This window comes from Diabrotica virgifera, chromosome 7 (genome assembly GCF_917563875.1).
Source record: "Diabrotica virgifera virgifera chromosome 7, PGI_DIABVI_V3a".
NCBI lineage: Eukaryota > Metazoa > Arthropoda > Insecta > Coleoptera > Chrysomelidae > Diabrotica > Diabrotica virgifera.
In genome coordinates this window covers 55,029,248-55,046,698 of record NC_065449.1, presented here as the reverse complement: position 1 = coordinate 55,046,698, position 17,451 = coordinate 55,029,248, and the positions used below count along the sequence as shown (strand labels likewise).

General features: G+C 34.3%; 1 protein-coding gene across 1 annotated transcript in view; it reads left to right on the top strand.

Annotated features, from left to right (window-relative positions):
- The first annotated feature begins 215 nt into the window (after positions 1-215).
- LOC114334587 (protein farnesyltransferase/geranylgeranyltransferase type-1 subunit alpha) overlaps positions 216-17,451 on the top strand; it is a 33,269-nt gene continuing 16,033 nt past the window's right edge. Inside the window, exons 1-3 of the mRNA XM_028284664.2 lie at positions 216-425; positions 480-603; positions 6,135-6,365. Of these exons, the coding sequence (XP_028140465.1) occupies positions 290-425; positions 480-603; positions 6,135-6,365 (491 nt within the window). The 5' untranslated portion in view covers positions 216-289. The remainder of the gene's footprint in view (positions 426-479; positions 604-6,134; positions 6,366-17,451) is intronic.

Here is a 17,451-nt window from a genome sequence, read left to right as displayed (position 1 = left end):
TTTAATTTATGTAATACCATTTCGGTCTTGTGAGGTTTCGGTAAAGTGCTTTTCGGCCTAATGAGTTCGGTCTACTGCTTTCGGTCTAAATATTGTCTTGTACCAGCCACCAGCTGAAGCCTAGGTTTCATTCATAAAGACGGCCATCATAGCTGAACAAATATAAGATTTTAGTCCACCTTTTATTTATCAAATGTCATCTGCGGTAAATGACGTTGACGTAAATGTCACTGTCACTGCCAGTTTTGTTACTAAACATTCTAGTCAAATTTTGCCATTTTAATAAAAAATGAGTGATTTAAGCAGTGATGAAAATGAACCAACTCACGTTTTATATAGAGATAGACCGGAATGGAAAGATGTAACCCCTGTAAAACAAGATGATGCTGATGAACCAGTCGTAGCCATTGATTATACTGAGGCTTGTAAGATAACCTATAAAACATTTTAAATAAATATTAATCTTTGCAATTTTTTAGTTGTGGATTGTTACGACTATTTTCGCGCAATTGTACAAAACAAAGAAATATCAGAGAGAGCCCTTGAATTAACTAAAACTGCTGCAAGTTTAAATCCTGCGAATTATACTGTATGGCAATATAGGTAAGAATTACTACAGTACAACCCTGATTATTCCTGCTTTACGGGACCGGATGTGGCACGGATAATCTATCTATTGCCTTTCAGTTGTCCAAAGTTGAATATAGGTTTCCCCCTTATTTTCCATTCTTCCCGGTTCAGTGCTAATCCTGTGCATCTGGTCCATGCGTATCTTTTTAGGTCATCTAACCATCTCATCTGTGGTCTGCCCTTTCCTCTTTTATGGTCCCAAGGTCTCCAGATCACTTTGATACCCAGCATCTGCCTTTCAATAATTGCCCTTTGAATCTCGGCCATATTTTCCTTGGTGAAGGTCCATGTCTGTGCTCCATATGTAAGTAGTGGTAGAACACATTGATCATAGATTTGATCATATTTCTGGTTTTTCAGGATATAGCTCATTTTTCCGAATGTCACCCATCCGAGTCTTATTCTCCTTTTTATTTCTGCTGTTTGATTTTCTTTACTCAGTCTCATTATTTGCCCTAGATATATGTACTCCTTGACTTTCTGTATTGTAATTATTACTATTTGCATGGTTTTCACGGTTACACTTCTATATTTCTCATATTGAGGGGTTCGAGCGAAAACCTGATAACTAACAAAACCATTGTTTAGAGATAATCGCGATTAAAGATTTTAGGAAGTTTGAAGAAGATTTAATATCGTCATAGGAAGTTTTATTAAATATTTGTGATAGCCAAATGGCAGAGAATTTAATATTTAGTTAGAATAATTTATTATAAGCTTAATTTATAAAAACGTATTTACAAAAAAAAGTAAAACGTGATATTTATCGGGTTTTACCTCGTTGAATGAGTATAACATTTGACTTTATTGGTTTTTATTTTGAATTTTTTTAATTATAAAATAAAAATTAATTGTATATTATTTCAACAAAAATAAATTAATCTGCATTATTTTTAGATAATTAAAAGGTAAAATGTGTCTTCTTCTGATTCTTCTCACATCATTACATCTGGAATTCGATCTACGATATAATTACCGGTTTTTAAATCTGTTATTCAAGCATGCACCTCTTCTGGAAAATATTTTCTTGGCACATCTTTATAAAATCCGTTTTCTTTGCTTCACTTATTGGAAAGGTACTTTTATATAACTTTGGTAAATTGCCCGGAGTGGGTAAGTCTATGGTTGCTTTTTGGGATGAAATTTGTTTTAGCCTTTTAGGGCGTAGAGTAGGAGTTTTTTTTTTCAAACCAATATCTTCGGATATTTCTATTAACTGGTTACCGTTTTCCGCTATTGTCTTCTTTAGAATATCATCCAGTAGAATCACTGTTAGCTACAGCATTTTTTATATCATCTGAGAATATACACAGCGTTTTTTAAAAAACTTTTGACACACTGTAATTCATTCGTGGTAAGCTAGTGCAAAGAAACATTTCTTACTAAATGTTCGTTCCTTTCTTTGGGAAGTTTTAGGGATAAGTCTAGTCCTAATTAGTTTGACAGTTATATTGTACAAAATACAATTTTTTCTAGACTAGACTACTACTACTAGACTCCAGTAATTTCTACAGAGTTTCAATAGTCTTCAGACAGCTTCTCAGTACACCCTAATTTAAATTTACTACAGTTGATTTGCTGTGGTACCTTGGAAGCTCTGAGTTTGTTTTTCATTATAAATATGGGCCCCATTCTAACCGCTTTTTTTGTTTTCATAATATTCAATTGTCAATTTACTCCATCTTTTACTGGGTTTTCGCAGGAAAAAAGTGTGCTGAAATTTAATAAACTATCATAGTCTAAAATTCTTTATCGGAGTTTCGCATGAATATATTTTGTCAAAATGAACAATTTTGTAATCTTTATCTCCGATAAAATTAATTATCAGTTTTTAACTTAGAAATATTTCTAATAAAAGGGCCTAGCCGGGTAAGATGGTGAAAAGTGCCCCCAACTCAATTTAAATTCCATATAGGTCACTTTTTAGCACATATAGAGGAACTCACTTTCTAAAATTTTTAGCCCCCTAGGTGGTCACTTGACCCCCCTAGAGCCTAATTAGGCTTTTTATGTTTTTATTTTTATCTCAGCCGCGTCAAGAGATAGCCAAAAACTTTATTTAAAAAAGTTGTAAGTTTCAAAAAGATCTATATGAAAAAATTTTTTTAAATTTTTTGGCGGGAAATTCGAGTTTTTAGAACAATTTTAAACTTTTAAATAACTCTGAAAAAAAAACTAAGACACTCGTTTTTACGAAAATCAATTATAATGTGTATTTTTGCACAATTATTCACCCTGAATTTTTTCAGATTTTTAAAATTGGTGAAACGTACGTTTAAAAATAAAAAACCGCATTTTTTCGGTTTTTTTTTTCGTTTTTTGATACAATTTTATACATATTTTTCAAAAAAGGTAACACTGTCACTAGAATAGGTAAAAAAAAATGAAAAATAATTGGGGTTTGCTTAATAAAATTTTTCTGTAACGCCATCCATTATCAAGATACAGGGCGTTGAAGAAATCAAAATTTTACACATTTTTTACGATTTTGCCGAAACTACTGGCAACATTGCAATAAAATTTGGCAGGTTTTAAGAGGTAGTTATTGTATCTGTAGTATCTGTAGTATCTGGAAAATGGATGACGTTACAAAAAAATTTTATAAAGCACACCCCAATTATTTTTCAGTTTTTTACCTATTCCAGTGACGGTGTTACCTTTTTTGAAAAATATGTATAAAATCTTATCAAAAACGAAAAAAAAAAACGAAAAAATGCGGTTTTTTATTTTTAAAGGTACGTTTCACCAATTTTAAAAATCTGAAAAAATTCAGGGTGAAAGATTGTGCAAAAATACATGTTTTAATTGATTTTCGTAAAAACGAGTGTCTTAGTTTTTTTTTCAGAGTTTTTTAAAAGTTTAAAATTGTTCTAAAAATTCGAATTTCCTGCCAAAAAATAAAAAAAAAATTTTTTTCATATAGATTTTTTTGAAACACAACTTTTTTAAATAAAGTTTTTGGCTAGCTCTTGATGCAGCTGAGATAAAAAATATAAACCTAAAAAGCCTAATTATGCTCTAGGGGTGTCACGTGACCACCTAGGGGGCTAAAAATTTCAGAAAGTGAGTTCCTCTATATGTGCTAAAAAGTGGCCTATATGGAATTTAAATCGAGTTGGGGGCACTTTTCACCATCTTACCCGGCTAGGCCCTTTGTAACTTTACACAGGAAAAAGGAGATAAATGGTTATACCGGATTTTCATATTATAAAGATGTTTACAACAAAGTATTTTTATCAGTAAAGTTATATATCGGGTTGGTGTTATTTAAAAATATGAGTTAACGGTTTTTACCATGTTTGGTTTTTATTAGTTATTGTGCTTAAAAATGTTAATATCAAATAATAAAATTTACCAGTGGTAGGAGAAGTGTTTTTACTACAGCAGAAATAAAAATACCGGATTTCATAATTTTGGTATTTATCGGGTTTTCGCTCGAACCCCTCGACATATTTAGTTTTTGTGTAGTTCATTTTTAGACCTATCTCGTTTGCTTCCTTGTCCAATTGTGTCATCATTTCGTTAATATCTTGCAGTTATCACTGCTATGTCATCCGCGTATCTCAGGTTATTCAGCAGAGTTGTCCATTGATGTTGATTCCTTTGTTGTGCCATTCAAGTTTTGTTTAATGTGAATCTTCTAGTGCTTGTGTAAATAATTTTGGGGATATTATGTCCCCTTACCTAATTCATAATTTATTTTTATTGGTTTGGTGTTTTGGTGTGGATGTTTTATTGTGATTGTTGCTTTTTCGTAGATGTTTTTCAACATCTCTGTGTATTGATAGTTGATCTTTTTATTTATTAGCGAGGATTGTATCCCAGTGTTCAATACTGTCAAAGCCCTTTTCAAAATCCACAAAAGTAATATATAGAGTATTATGTACCCATTAGTGCATTCAATGAGTATTTTCATTGTTAGCAAGTGGTCTGTTGTGCTGTATCCCTTTCTGATTTCAGCTTGATCTCAACATTGGTATCTGTCTAGCTTTCCTCCAATCTTTTCTGCAGAATCCACTTGATTGGAAAGTGCTTCATCAAGTTGTTGAAAAATCAATCATTTGAATGATTTCCATGTTTTTAAAAGAGTCACGGTCAGTTTCACCAACAACAAATAAATCAGTTAGTAGTTATTCGTTTAATAAAATTTATTAGTCGATTTTATTTCTATTGTGTTGCAATACAATTTTGATAATTTAAAGTTAAAGTGAAGAATTTTCTTTGTTATACAGTAGACTCTCTCTATAACGAGAACTGAAATGGCAGACTAATTACCTCGTTATAAGCAGATCTCGTTATATCAGACAGCAATAATATTGAAATGTTTTGATGCCTCTTACGTAGTTTATTAGGTGTCGACCTGAACAATGAGACTTAGTACCATCATAAATTGTAAATTCCCTACAATATGTATTCAGTATCAGTGTATAGAAAAACAGAAAGAAGTTTATTGCTGGTGGTGGAGTTTATTACACCACTGGCCTTGATAATAACACAGATATTGCATTTATATATACAGGCAGTTGCTACTTTGCTAAAAACAGGTAAAGAAACATATTCTTCGATTTCATTTTTCCTTGTTATAACCAAATATGCCTCGTTATAGAGGTGTTATAGTTCAATAAGAATTTCATGGAACATCTAGCATACCTCGTTATAAGCGAAACCCCGTAATATCTGTGTTCGTTATAGAGAGAGTCCACTGTATATATTTAAAGCGAGATTAACTTTTCAATTTATTTGAAAAGTAAATACTTACTTGATAAATAAATAAATAAAATGTTATTTGACATTAGTGAAGTGTCGATATGTCAGTTTATTGGTTGAATAACTTTATTCATTGAATAAGCTACCATTTGTCGTCGGTGAAACCTGAAACCTGACATGACATATAAAATTTTATAGATTAACTTTGTATTTATTGATCTGGCGTATTGTTTGCTTGCCAACTTTATAGATTTGTGATAATAATGCCGTCCTTTTCCCATTTTACTTCTGTTTAATTCCTAGTTTTTGTACAAACATTAAAATATTTCTTTATGCAAAAATGCAATTTGAGTAATAGAAAATCATAGCACGGATAATCCACAAGCCAGATAATCCGCATATGGATAATCAGTGGTTCTACTGTATATATCGTCGTCACGGCAAAACTCACTAAGTCCACTTTTGTTAAAATTGAGTTAAGTGTCCTGATCGATTCACAATATCAAGTTTCATAGTCTGGCAGAAATAACGAAGTCCTAGAAAGTACGTAGAGATGGTTCCCTATGTCACTAAATATGCATAAGTCCAAAATTACCATTTTTTTTTTCAGGCAGAAGTCACTAAATGTTCGTTTTCTCAGATTTGTTATTTTGGACTTAGTGACTTTTGCCGCTACGACGACGATATCTTCTTATATATTTTGTTTTGTTTCAAAGTATACTGTTTTTTCAGCTTTTGTACTTATTCTGAATGTTTCTCCGATCCTGATAAATAATTTTTAAATTTATTATTTTTAGGCGTGATATTCTCAAAGGATTGAATAAAGATCTTCATGAGGAATTAGATTATATTGAAAAGGTAATTTTAAGACAATCTAAAAATTATCAAGTTTGGCACCATAGGAAAATTCTTGTGGAATGGCTGCAGGATCCTGCGAAAGAAAAACAATTTACAGAGGCTGTTCTCGTTAAGGATGCTAAAAATTATCATGCTTGGCAGCATAGGCAGTGGGTCATTAAGACATTCAAGTAAGTTAAATGTACTATTGGTATGAGATCCGTCGTCAGATGTAAGCCTCCCTTAGTTGTGTCCATTCATTTCAGTTTATTGTTTTTTGCATCCATTGGTGACCAGCCATTTACTCATTAATCCATCTAATTTGAGGTCTGCTTCTTCTTCTTTTGGCATCATAACCCTGGATGAGTTTTTGCATGTCTGGTAATGTCCTTCCATTCAGACCTTTCTTGTGCTCTTCTCCTCCATTGTCTTACATTCATAGTTTTCAGGCCATCTTCCATATCCAATTATCTCTTCTGGATCTTCCTATCAGCTTCCATTGTAATATTTTATATGTTGATTTTGTGTCTTCTTGTCTTGTCTTTGGACATGTCCCAGCCACTAGTTTCTGACTTTTAACAAATCTTACAATATTGTGCACTTAATACAATAATTAATGAATTATTCATTAATCTTGTAGTTACTCCTGATTCTCCATGTGCAGTCTTCCTCTTACATCGGGTTGTATACCTTTCTTAGTATCTTTCTCTTAAATGTCTTGAGTTACGCTTCATATTTTTTTGTTATTATCCAGGTCTCATAACCATAGATTGCTACGGTTATTAATGTTACTTAGGTTTTTTTTTTGGGAGGAGGAAAACTTCATAAGACCGGCAGGGTAGACCGCAGCACCCCAAGAAATTGGTGTTTTGCGCTCTACTCTGGTGTGTGGGATTCAGTCCGCTTGCCCGATTCAGACACCCGTGAAGCCGAGCGAATCAATCGTGAAAACGCAACTGCATACCCACTAAAATCCCCTCATTCCAGCCGTGGACACCCGGTACGTATTTTTAACAAACGTTACTTTGGATGCCCCGCTGCTGACCCTATCTCTACTCCATGTCGGTGGAGCCGACTGTGAGGAGTAGTTATTCTTTTATTTGTTCCAGAAATAAGACATTGAGTACTGTGTACAAAAAGAGGAGTACAGTAGAACCTCGATTATCCGTCAGGGCACCGGACCAAGGGTATGACGGATAATCGAAAAGACGGTTAACAGAACATTAAAAAAAGTTAAAATTGATAATACAACTCTCAAATTTTATTTGTTTGTTATGTTTGATAATACAATAAGAGGAATTTGTGTTCGTGTTAATATTGTCGAATTTGGTTTAAAATATTCTGAAATCTTTGTTTGTTTTACTGATGCTTCACATTTTGCAAGGGCTGAATTTTTTAATCGGCGTAAAATCATGCAATCTACTTTATTGGATTCTTCTTGTCGAGAATACCACTTGATGAATGGTTGCATGTGTGATGCAGCTTCTCTAGCTTTTTAGACAAATCTTTGCCAGTTGCAAAGCATCATCGACATCGCCACTGTCAGATTCCAAGTTTTTGTCAGCTTCTGAAGCTGTTTCGTCAGCCTCTGTTTTGCCATTTCAACTATTCCATCATCTGTCAGTATCGATAGCCATTTGCGTCCTCATCACAAATTAACCATTCCTTTAAGTCATTTTTAGGCAACGAAAACAAAACAGTTGATTCAGCCATAACTTCATTTGTTACCGCATTGTACATTTCAGTGAATTTCGTTTGGCTTATCGCAATGCTAAAAAAATGAATTGATGACTCAAATTTTTTCTTATGTACTCAATACAACTTATGTACGGACCCTGACGGTTAACAGAGGTGACGGTTAATGGAGAGACGGATAATCGAGGTTCCACTGTATATGAAAAAAGTTAAAATAAAAGGAAGCATAAGTGTACACAACTAAAATAAAATAAGATGAAAATAAGTATTCATAAAACAGTGTAAAAGTGTATAGATAAAAGATGTATAAGATGTATAAGTAAAATAAGGGATAAAAATATCCTTGATGATGTCTTCTGTCACTCTCTCGTCTCCCATCTTGTCTCTCTCTCTCTCTCGCGTTTCCTTTTTTTTTATTATCTCTGTTATTAGGTCTACTATCACGTTGAAATTTTCTTTGCTTTGCATGACTACATTCATTATAGTCTCTGGTGATATCTCACCTAGTTTTGTTCTCATGTCTTGTTGTTTATCGTGGAAAACGTTGCAATGGAATACACAATGCTCTGCGTTGTCTCGCACTCCACATTCTATACATAAGTCATCTTCAGTTTTCCTTATAAGATATGTGTAAGACCTGAATGAGCCGTGCCCGGTCAGGAATTGAGTAAAAAAGTAATTTGTTCTTTTAAACCTACATTGGTACCACTCTTTCACATCTGGAATTAGTGTTTTCGTCCATTGTGCTTTTTCTATCTGTTGCTCCCATTCTTGTTGCCATTCGTTTAACATTTGCTCTCTTACCTCGGCTTTCACCCCTATTAGGCCACTATCATTTTCGTATATGATCTTACGTTCTTTTGCTAGGAGATGAATGGGGAGCGTACCTGCAATCACGTGTAGGGCTATCGTCGATGTAGTCCGGTATGCACTTACAACCTTCAGGAGAGGGTTTCTTTGACTTCTCGTTAATATTTCCTCATATTTTTGAATCTCGACGTTTCAAGCCATACAGGTGCCCCAGATAGGAGGGTGGATTGTACTACCTGGAGATACAATTTTCTTTTATAGTTACTCGGTCCTATATTTGGCATAATCTGTGTCATAGCAGCGATTCTCTTGTATCTCAAACCTGAATCAAGGTGTATGCCCAGATATTTAGCACAGTTACTCGGTTCTATAATGCTACCATTTAAATCAAAACTCAAAGTTGGTCTCTGTCTTGGTCCCTTTAGTATTACTATATCTGTTTTGCTACTTGCCAACTCTAGGTCATTCTCTATCATCCACCTGTTGACTTTTCTGTAACAACTTGTCACCTTTTCTTCAATATCCCCATTTATGTTAGACTCTATTAGGATTGCAAGGTCGTCTGCATATGCTATGGCGTAGGTGTCTTGCCCATAGTCTATTTCTAATACCCCGTTGTACAGTACATTCCGTAGAGTAGGTCCCAAAACGGACGCTTGCGGTACTCCTGATGAGAGTTTCATGTATGTATTATATGCTACATTTAAATATCTGTTTGTCAGGTATTTATTTATAATCTTTATGATGTAATCTGACACTCCTGCCACTTTGAGCTTCGTTAGTATGTGATGCCAATTTGCAGAGTTGAAGGTGTTCTTCACGTCGAACATCACAAGAATGGCCCATCTTTTTTCTGATCTTTTTACAGTATCAGAGATCTTCTTCACCGCATCTATAGCCGATCTGGATTTTCTAAAACCATACTGTCTATCTGAAATTTTTCCCACAACTTCAAGTTCGTCTTCAAGACGTTTCTTTATAAGACCTTCATATAATTTTCCTATGCAATCTTGTAAGCATAGAGGTCTATATGAGTTGGCTTCGTCTGGGTTCTCTCCTGGTTTTGGTAATAATACGAGTCTCGCCAACTTCAGTTTGTCTGGGAATTCTTGCGTGTTCAACAATTCATTGAATACTTTACGCATCACTTCGGGTTTCTCTTTAACTACCAGTTTTATTGCTTCTGGCGTTACTTTATCTGGACCTGGTGCTTTTCCTGCCTTTATACTTTCTGCTGCTTGTATGATCTCTTCAGTAGTGAACTCTGCAGGTCTAATATTATTGTCTATCCGTAGGAATGTGTTGTCGGACTTCCTTGGAAATAGAGTGTTCGCTATTTCCATCTTTCGTTTGGCACAAAGGTTATATGGGAACTCGAACCTTAGACTTTTCATGGCAATCTTATATGCTTCGATCCATTTGTCTTCTTCCAGCGCGGCACACAAATCCTGCCAACATGTGCGTTTAGCTCTTTTAATTTCACTACTTAATTCTTTTTTGGCTCTTATATGTCTCCTTATGTTCTTCTTGGTTCCTGTGCCGTTGTGCTATTCGCCTGCGTCTTAAGCATTCCTCTCGCTTATTTTGGATTTGGTCTTTCCACCAGTAGGGTACCGTAAGTAGTGTGTTTATTTATGGTACTTCTTCTGTTGCATTTATGATATTTTCTCGGAGCTCATTAAAGTCGGTAGTTTCTTCTTGTAGGTTATTTATTTCTCTTTTAAAATTTTCTTTGTCGAATACTGCTCTCTTCCTGTTGTATTTTGTGACCTTGGTGCCAATTTCGTAGGTGATGTACCGGTGAAAGGTGAAGAGGTTCTCGTCCAGTACATCCCAATCCCTGATCTTTTTGGCAACACCACCGCTAGCTATGGTGACATCTATGTGGCTTTTCGATGTACCTCTCACAAAGGTTGGTTTTCCATTGTTTAGCACTATGAGGTCCGCCGCGGAGATCCACTCATTCCAAAGTTTACCCCTCTCATCATTTCGGAGGGATCCCCATAGAATGGACTTCTCCTCCATTGTCTTACATTCATAGTTGTCAGGTTGTCTTCCATATCATCCAATTATAACTTCTGGGTCTTCCTTTTTTTTTCGTCTTCCATTGTAATATTTTATATGTTGATTTTGTATCTTCTTGTCTTGTCTCCGGACATGTCCCAGCCACTAGTTTCTGACTTTTAACAAATCTTACAATATTGTGCACTTAATACAATAATTAATGAATTATTCATTAATCTTGTAGTTACTCCTGATTCTCCATGTGCAGTCTTCCTCTTACATCGGGTTGTATACTTTTCTCAGTATCTTTCTCTTAAATGTCTTGAGTTACGCTTCATATTTTTTTGTTATTATCCAGATCTCATAACCATAGATTGCTACGGTTATTAATGTTACTTAGGTCTGCCTCTACTTGTCTTATTTGCTGTTTATTGTCTTTCAAGAATGTGGAAAAGAAAAAGGAAGATGCAAGATGAAGAAATAAAATAGGTAGTCCATATAAGCTGTCCATATCTCTTAACCCGCGAGTAGTCGCGCCGTTAGATAGTATCTCACATTTTATCCTTTTTCGCGATAACTTGATGAAAAATTTTAAAATTTTGAAAAAAATTCGTAAGTGCCTCGAGGAAGGGTGTAGTAATACGTAGGTATTTTTTTCTTCTTTTTGTGGAATTTATGGCTTTGGGGAGAGCCAATTAGCTTTAATAATTGTTAGAAATAATATTTCTAACATATCAAGTAAATAAAAATACTATAAAATTATTTAAATTCGTATTGTGTGATGAAATCTAACACGCGACTGTTCACATTACAGAAGTGAGCGCGACTACTCCCGGGTTAAAAACTACAGAAGTTGTCGCCCTGTCAGTATTTCTGAAAAACTACACATACCTAATTTGTCTATTTATCTGACAATTTGCATACTATTTAATCAAAAACTATCTCAAACTATACTTTTTTATGAAAGTAAAATTCAATTATTTTTCCTTGAATATACATTTCTTTCCACATATGCTTTCTAAATACCATTTTTAAGTAATTTTTTTTTATATACAGTTTAATGTATGGTTTTAGTAAGAAACGGTCTTGTGACGCGGCTGATGTTATGGTGGTATTTATATTGTTGTCAGATCTTCTGTTTTTCTGGAAATCTAATTAACTTTCTTATTTCCAATGGAATACCCTGTATATTTTTTGCGTTTTGAAGTCCTTATGAAATGCTGATTATTTTTCATGCAATCTTCCGTATTCCCTGTACCTAAATGTCATAATTTTGGAATTATTGCTACATTTATTTAAACAAATAATTGTTGTAGTTATTGTATAATATACTCACCGGCACAAAATTCCACCACCCAAAATTTTTGATTAAGGTTGACAATCTATAACTTTCTTATTTGTACTCCGATTTTGAAGATTCTTGCATCAGTTTGTAGGTACATGCATTGATGTTGTTTGTTATTATTCCGGTAACCAAAAATTTTTGCTTAGATGTATAATACGGGGGTGAATGGAAGCGTTGTATTTTCTCTTAGTTTTAAAAAATTCTGTGAAAAAATTGTAGGGCTGATTTTGTTTTATACTCCTTTTGTATTATCCTGTAGGTATCACTAAGGTTTTGGTTTTTGAATTATCCGAATATCTCTTTTCTTGTAAGAGCTGTAATAAAAACACTGCTTTGAAGGTTTTTTAAACTAAAAATATCAAATGCACTAAAATTAACGAAACAAACCAAAATTAACAACAAAACAAAACAATTCAATAGCTGGTATGTCCACATCTTGCAGCAACGACTGTTCGCAATCTGTTTGGCATGGAATAAAGATATCCTTGCCTTGGGAATAGCCCGATATTACTCTACCAAAGCCATAACTGTATCAAATTTTCTGGAGACCTAGGATGACGGCGAATAAATAAATAAATAAATAGGATAAATTCTCAATAGGACTGAGATCTGGGCTGCATGCATGCCATTCTAATCTTCCATCAGTGTTTTTATTTACAAAAAATGGTACAGCTCTTACAAGAAAAGAGGTATTCGGATAATTCAAAAAACAAAATTTTAGTGATGCCTCCAGGATAATATGAGAGGACTATGAAACAAAATCAGCTCTTCTATTTTTCCACAAAATTTTTTAAAGTTAGGAGAAAATACAACGCTTCCATTCACCCCTGTATAATGTATTGCAAGCAAAATTTTTGTGTTACCGGAATAATAAGAAACGATATTAATACATGTACCTACAAACTGGTGCAAGAATCTTGAAAATCGGAGCACAAATAATAAAGTTATAAATTGTCAAACTTAATGAAAAATTTTGGGTGGTTGAATTTTGTGCCGGTGAGTGTATATATTACCTGGCAGATATTATTTTAGATCTTTTGGATCAGTAAGAACAAAAACGGTGTTCTGTATACCTAGTTGATTGTTTTCAAGTTACAAACAATTTAAAACTGAAAAAAAAAAACGAAAAATTACGATTTTCAAAGCTCAAAAATACAAGTAAAATTATTATTTTTGAAATTACGAAATACCCAAATGCAAGTTAAAATCTTATTCTATCAGTTCCCGATAAGTATATTGGCTTATTTCATTTTAAAGCATTGTGTGTTAGTTGCTAATGCAGCCCAATCGCCTGTCCTATCATAAGCGCTTTATTAACAATAAAAAACAATATTTTAGGATAAAACATGCCAAAAATTAATCAGTATTTCTTGAGGACTTCAAAACGCAAAAAATATACAGGATGTTCCATTTGAAATAAGAAAGTTCATTATATTTACCGAAAAACTGAAGATCTGACAACAATGTAAATACCACCAATTCACAAATCCCACAAAGTCTGGTTAATTGGTCCTAATCAAAGCCATCAATAGCAGAAAAAATATTTTTCTTATGCAGAATGGTCTCTTCTTATTATTGCATTTCCTCATAAGTCTTTGTTGGTATTCTCGCACTATTCCTTCTAGGGACATCAACATTTAGTATGCCCTAACCATTTTAACCTACCCTCTCTCATTTTGCTAATGCCAACACTTGACTTCTCCTTGTGTCAACCAACATTCAAAATAACCAATACACTAGGGTGGTTCGAAAAAAACTTTTTTTCTTATTTCAGATCGCTATAGTGCGCAAAAGTTGCCATTGGTATAGACTTGAAAAAAGCACTAATTATTATTTTTTTATTAATTTGTCTTCCGGTCGCGCAATGCCATCAAAGTTAACAAAAATTGTGAAAAACCTTAATTTCTCATATATTTTTTTAACAGGCCAGATGGTTTTAATTGCGTTCCTATAACATGAATTAACTACTAAAAGTATGTAAAATCAATATAAATGCACTTATTATACATTTGTTTCATATCTTCCGGTCGCGCAACGTAATACAAAATGAGTAAACTTAGTAGTTTTTGCAAAATCTCAAAGTTTGACTTTAGTACAATTTAATCATACGACTTTTAGAGATGCTATAGTTTAATTCAATTACAATAATATATTTAAAATCTAAGCATCTAAGATACATTTTGATATTCAAGTGGAATTAGGTCGCGCAGCTTCGTCAAAAACAGCAGACTACCGAGAGGCCAGGCGAAAGTGACGAATGCCAGCGAAGCTCGCGCAATCACAAATAGAGATACATGTGGGAAGACCTCTACAATTGAGTATTTGTCTTCTCCATTACAACGAACTGCCATTCCGCCATCTTTTCCAACACTTAGATGGAAATACAACAGGCACTATAAGATATCCGGACCAATTGGAAAGGCCCTACCTGATTGTGAAAGCCTACCAGTTGTTGTTGATTTTAATCGTATGCATCTCTGAGCGGTGCAATAATGTGGTTCTAATATAGCCGTCTCTGGAACTGTGTCCACACACTTTACTTGAAGCTACGGTCACTAGCTTAACGCATCTTTCAACTGCCTGTGTATGGCATGGCAAAGTATCTATACTCATAACAGGCTTGAAGTCATTGCTCACATACTGTTTTATCTTTTCATTAGTCAATGTTCTTAGCAGTAGAGGAGAGTCAGTGTACTGGTGTTCCATTTGATAATTTCGTAATACTATTTAGCTTCAAAGTTTAAGTTTGGTGGTTTAAAGATTCTGATAGAGTCACTTTCAGATATTGCTTGCTTTTCCTTCATGATACGCCTAAAGCCCAGCTCTCGGATATGGTTTCTGTCATCAGTTACCATAGCCAAAAGTTAATTTTCGGGATGGGGAAAGTAAGCATTCCGTTGTAAAACGGGATCAACAACTTGAATAAGCTCTTCTGGTAAGTACCTTGAATATTCAATGATTTTGTAATCATTTCTAGGCTCATCTGTGAATTTGTGGTTTATTTTTGTGGCAAACCACATAGGCATATTATAACATTTGAGAATGAATGTGACAATCTCTCTCAGATTTTCAGAAGGGTTGGACACACTGATGTAGAACGCAACACTCGGTTTGCAGTAGTAAGCCATCTTGAATGTGACGTTGGGATAGGATCACGTACCAACTACAAAGTCTTCTGAACAATGTGCTGACTTGATAACTTCTGATATCTCAAGCAAGTACAATTATTGGTGCTTGCCAAGAATACGTTTGTCAACTTTTGGAATCTCACAATCCATAGGATTAAAATCAATAAGTGGTAGTCTTTCACAATCAGGTAGGGCCTTTCCAATCGGTCCGGAATATCCTATTGGGTCTGTTGTATTTTCATCTAAGTGTTGAAAAAGGTGGTGGAATGGCAGTTCGTTGTAATGGAGAAGAGAAATACTCCATTGTAGAGGTATTCCCACATGTATCTTTATTTGTGGCAGCGCGCGCTTCGCTGGCATTCGTCACTTTCGCCTCGCCTCTCAGTAGTCTGCTGTTTTTGACGAAGGTGCGCCACCGAATTCCACTTGAATATCAAAATGTATCTTATATGCTTGGATTTTAAATATATTATTGTAACTAAATTAAACTATACCATCTCTAAAAGTCGTTTGATTAAATCGTACCAAACAGTCCAACTTTGAAATTTTGCAAAAACTACTAATTTTACTCATTTTTTATTATGTTGCGCGACCGGAAGATATGAAACAAATGTATAATAAGTGCATTTATATTGATTTTACATACTTTTAGTAGTTAATTCATGGTATAGCAACGCAATTAAAACCATTTGGCCTGTCAAAAAAATATATGAAAAATTAAGGTTTTTCACAATTTTTGCTAATTTCGATGGCATTGCGCGACCGGAAGACAAATTAATAAAAAAATAATAATTAGTGCTTTTTTCAAGTATATACCAATGGCAACTTTTGCGCACTATAGCGATCTGAAATAAAAAAAAAAGTTTTTTTCGAACCATCCTACAATACACTGAGATCTCTTCTGTCAAAAATTAAACAAAATAAAAGAGATCGAAAACTGCATCTATTGTACTATCTGAATACAACAATTTTTATGTAGGAGATACCTCAAGACCACTAAGTATTAGGACTAACGAGCATGAATCATATATAAAAAATATGGACTTCGACAGCTCCCAGATATGCAAACATGCCTGAGAAAATGCCTGGGTAAATACCATCACAATATCGGCTGCATCACAAGACCTTTTACTTACTAAAACCTATAAAAATAATGCAAGCTGTTACCGAGATAATTGTGGCGTTTCATATGCTTATTATTATAAAACTCACTCTGTAAATGTCTAACCAAATTGTGGAGTAGCAATTTTATCATATATGTCATATCACACTCATCAAAAATTGGTAGTAACTAAAGCATTCTTCTTCTTTTGCCCTTTAATTCGTCCAATTCTGAACATAAGCTTCCCCCAGTTTCCTCCATTCGCTTCTGTTTAGTGCTTTCTGTTTCCAGTGCGTTCCTCCTATCTTTTTAATATCGTCTCCCCATCTCATCTGGGGTCGTCCTCTTGCTCTCTTTCCTGTCCATGGTCTCCATTGTTGTATCGTGCTATTCCACCTATTGTCCGTTTGTCTAGCGTTATGACCTGCGAAGCTCCATTTTAGCCTGGTTATATGTTGACCTGCGTCTTTGACTTTTGTTCTATTTCTGACCCAGTTGTTTTGTTTTTTGTCTGTCAATTTTACTCCTAACATTGCTCTCTCCATGGCTCTTTGTGTCTTTATTATTTTATCCATGTTTGCCTTGGTCAAGGTCCATGTTTGACATGCGTATGTGAGAATTGGGAGTATGCACTGGTCAAACACTCTTGTTTTTAAGTATTGTTGTATTTTTTTATTCTTTAGGACCCATTTTAATTTTCCAAATCCTGCCCAGGCTAATCTGACCCTTCTTTTTACCTCCGCTGTTTGGTTTTCCTTATTTAGTTTTATAATCTGTCCCAAATATATATAATCATTAACCGCTTCTATTGTGGTGTCGTTTAGTATTACGTTTCTATTGTCTTGTGTGTTTGTCATTGTTTTTGTTTTGGCAAAATTCATTTTTAGACCTATTTGTTCGGATTCATTTGCTAGTTCGGTTAGCATCGTTTGTAGTTCTTCAAAACTTGATGCTATGACTACTACATCGTCTGCATATCTTAGGTGGTTTAGTTTCTTTCCATTTATGTTTATTCCCATGTTTGTCCATTCCATTGTTTTGAAAACATCTTCCAGTGCTAATGTAAATAGTTTAGTAGAAATAACATCTCCCTGTCGCACTCCTCTGTTAATTGGTATGGGTTTTGTGGTTTCTTCCAATTGTACTGTCATTGTTGCTTTCTTATATATATTATGTATTAGCATTCTGTATCT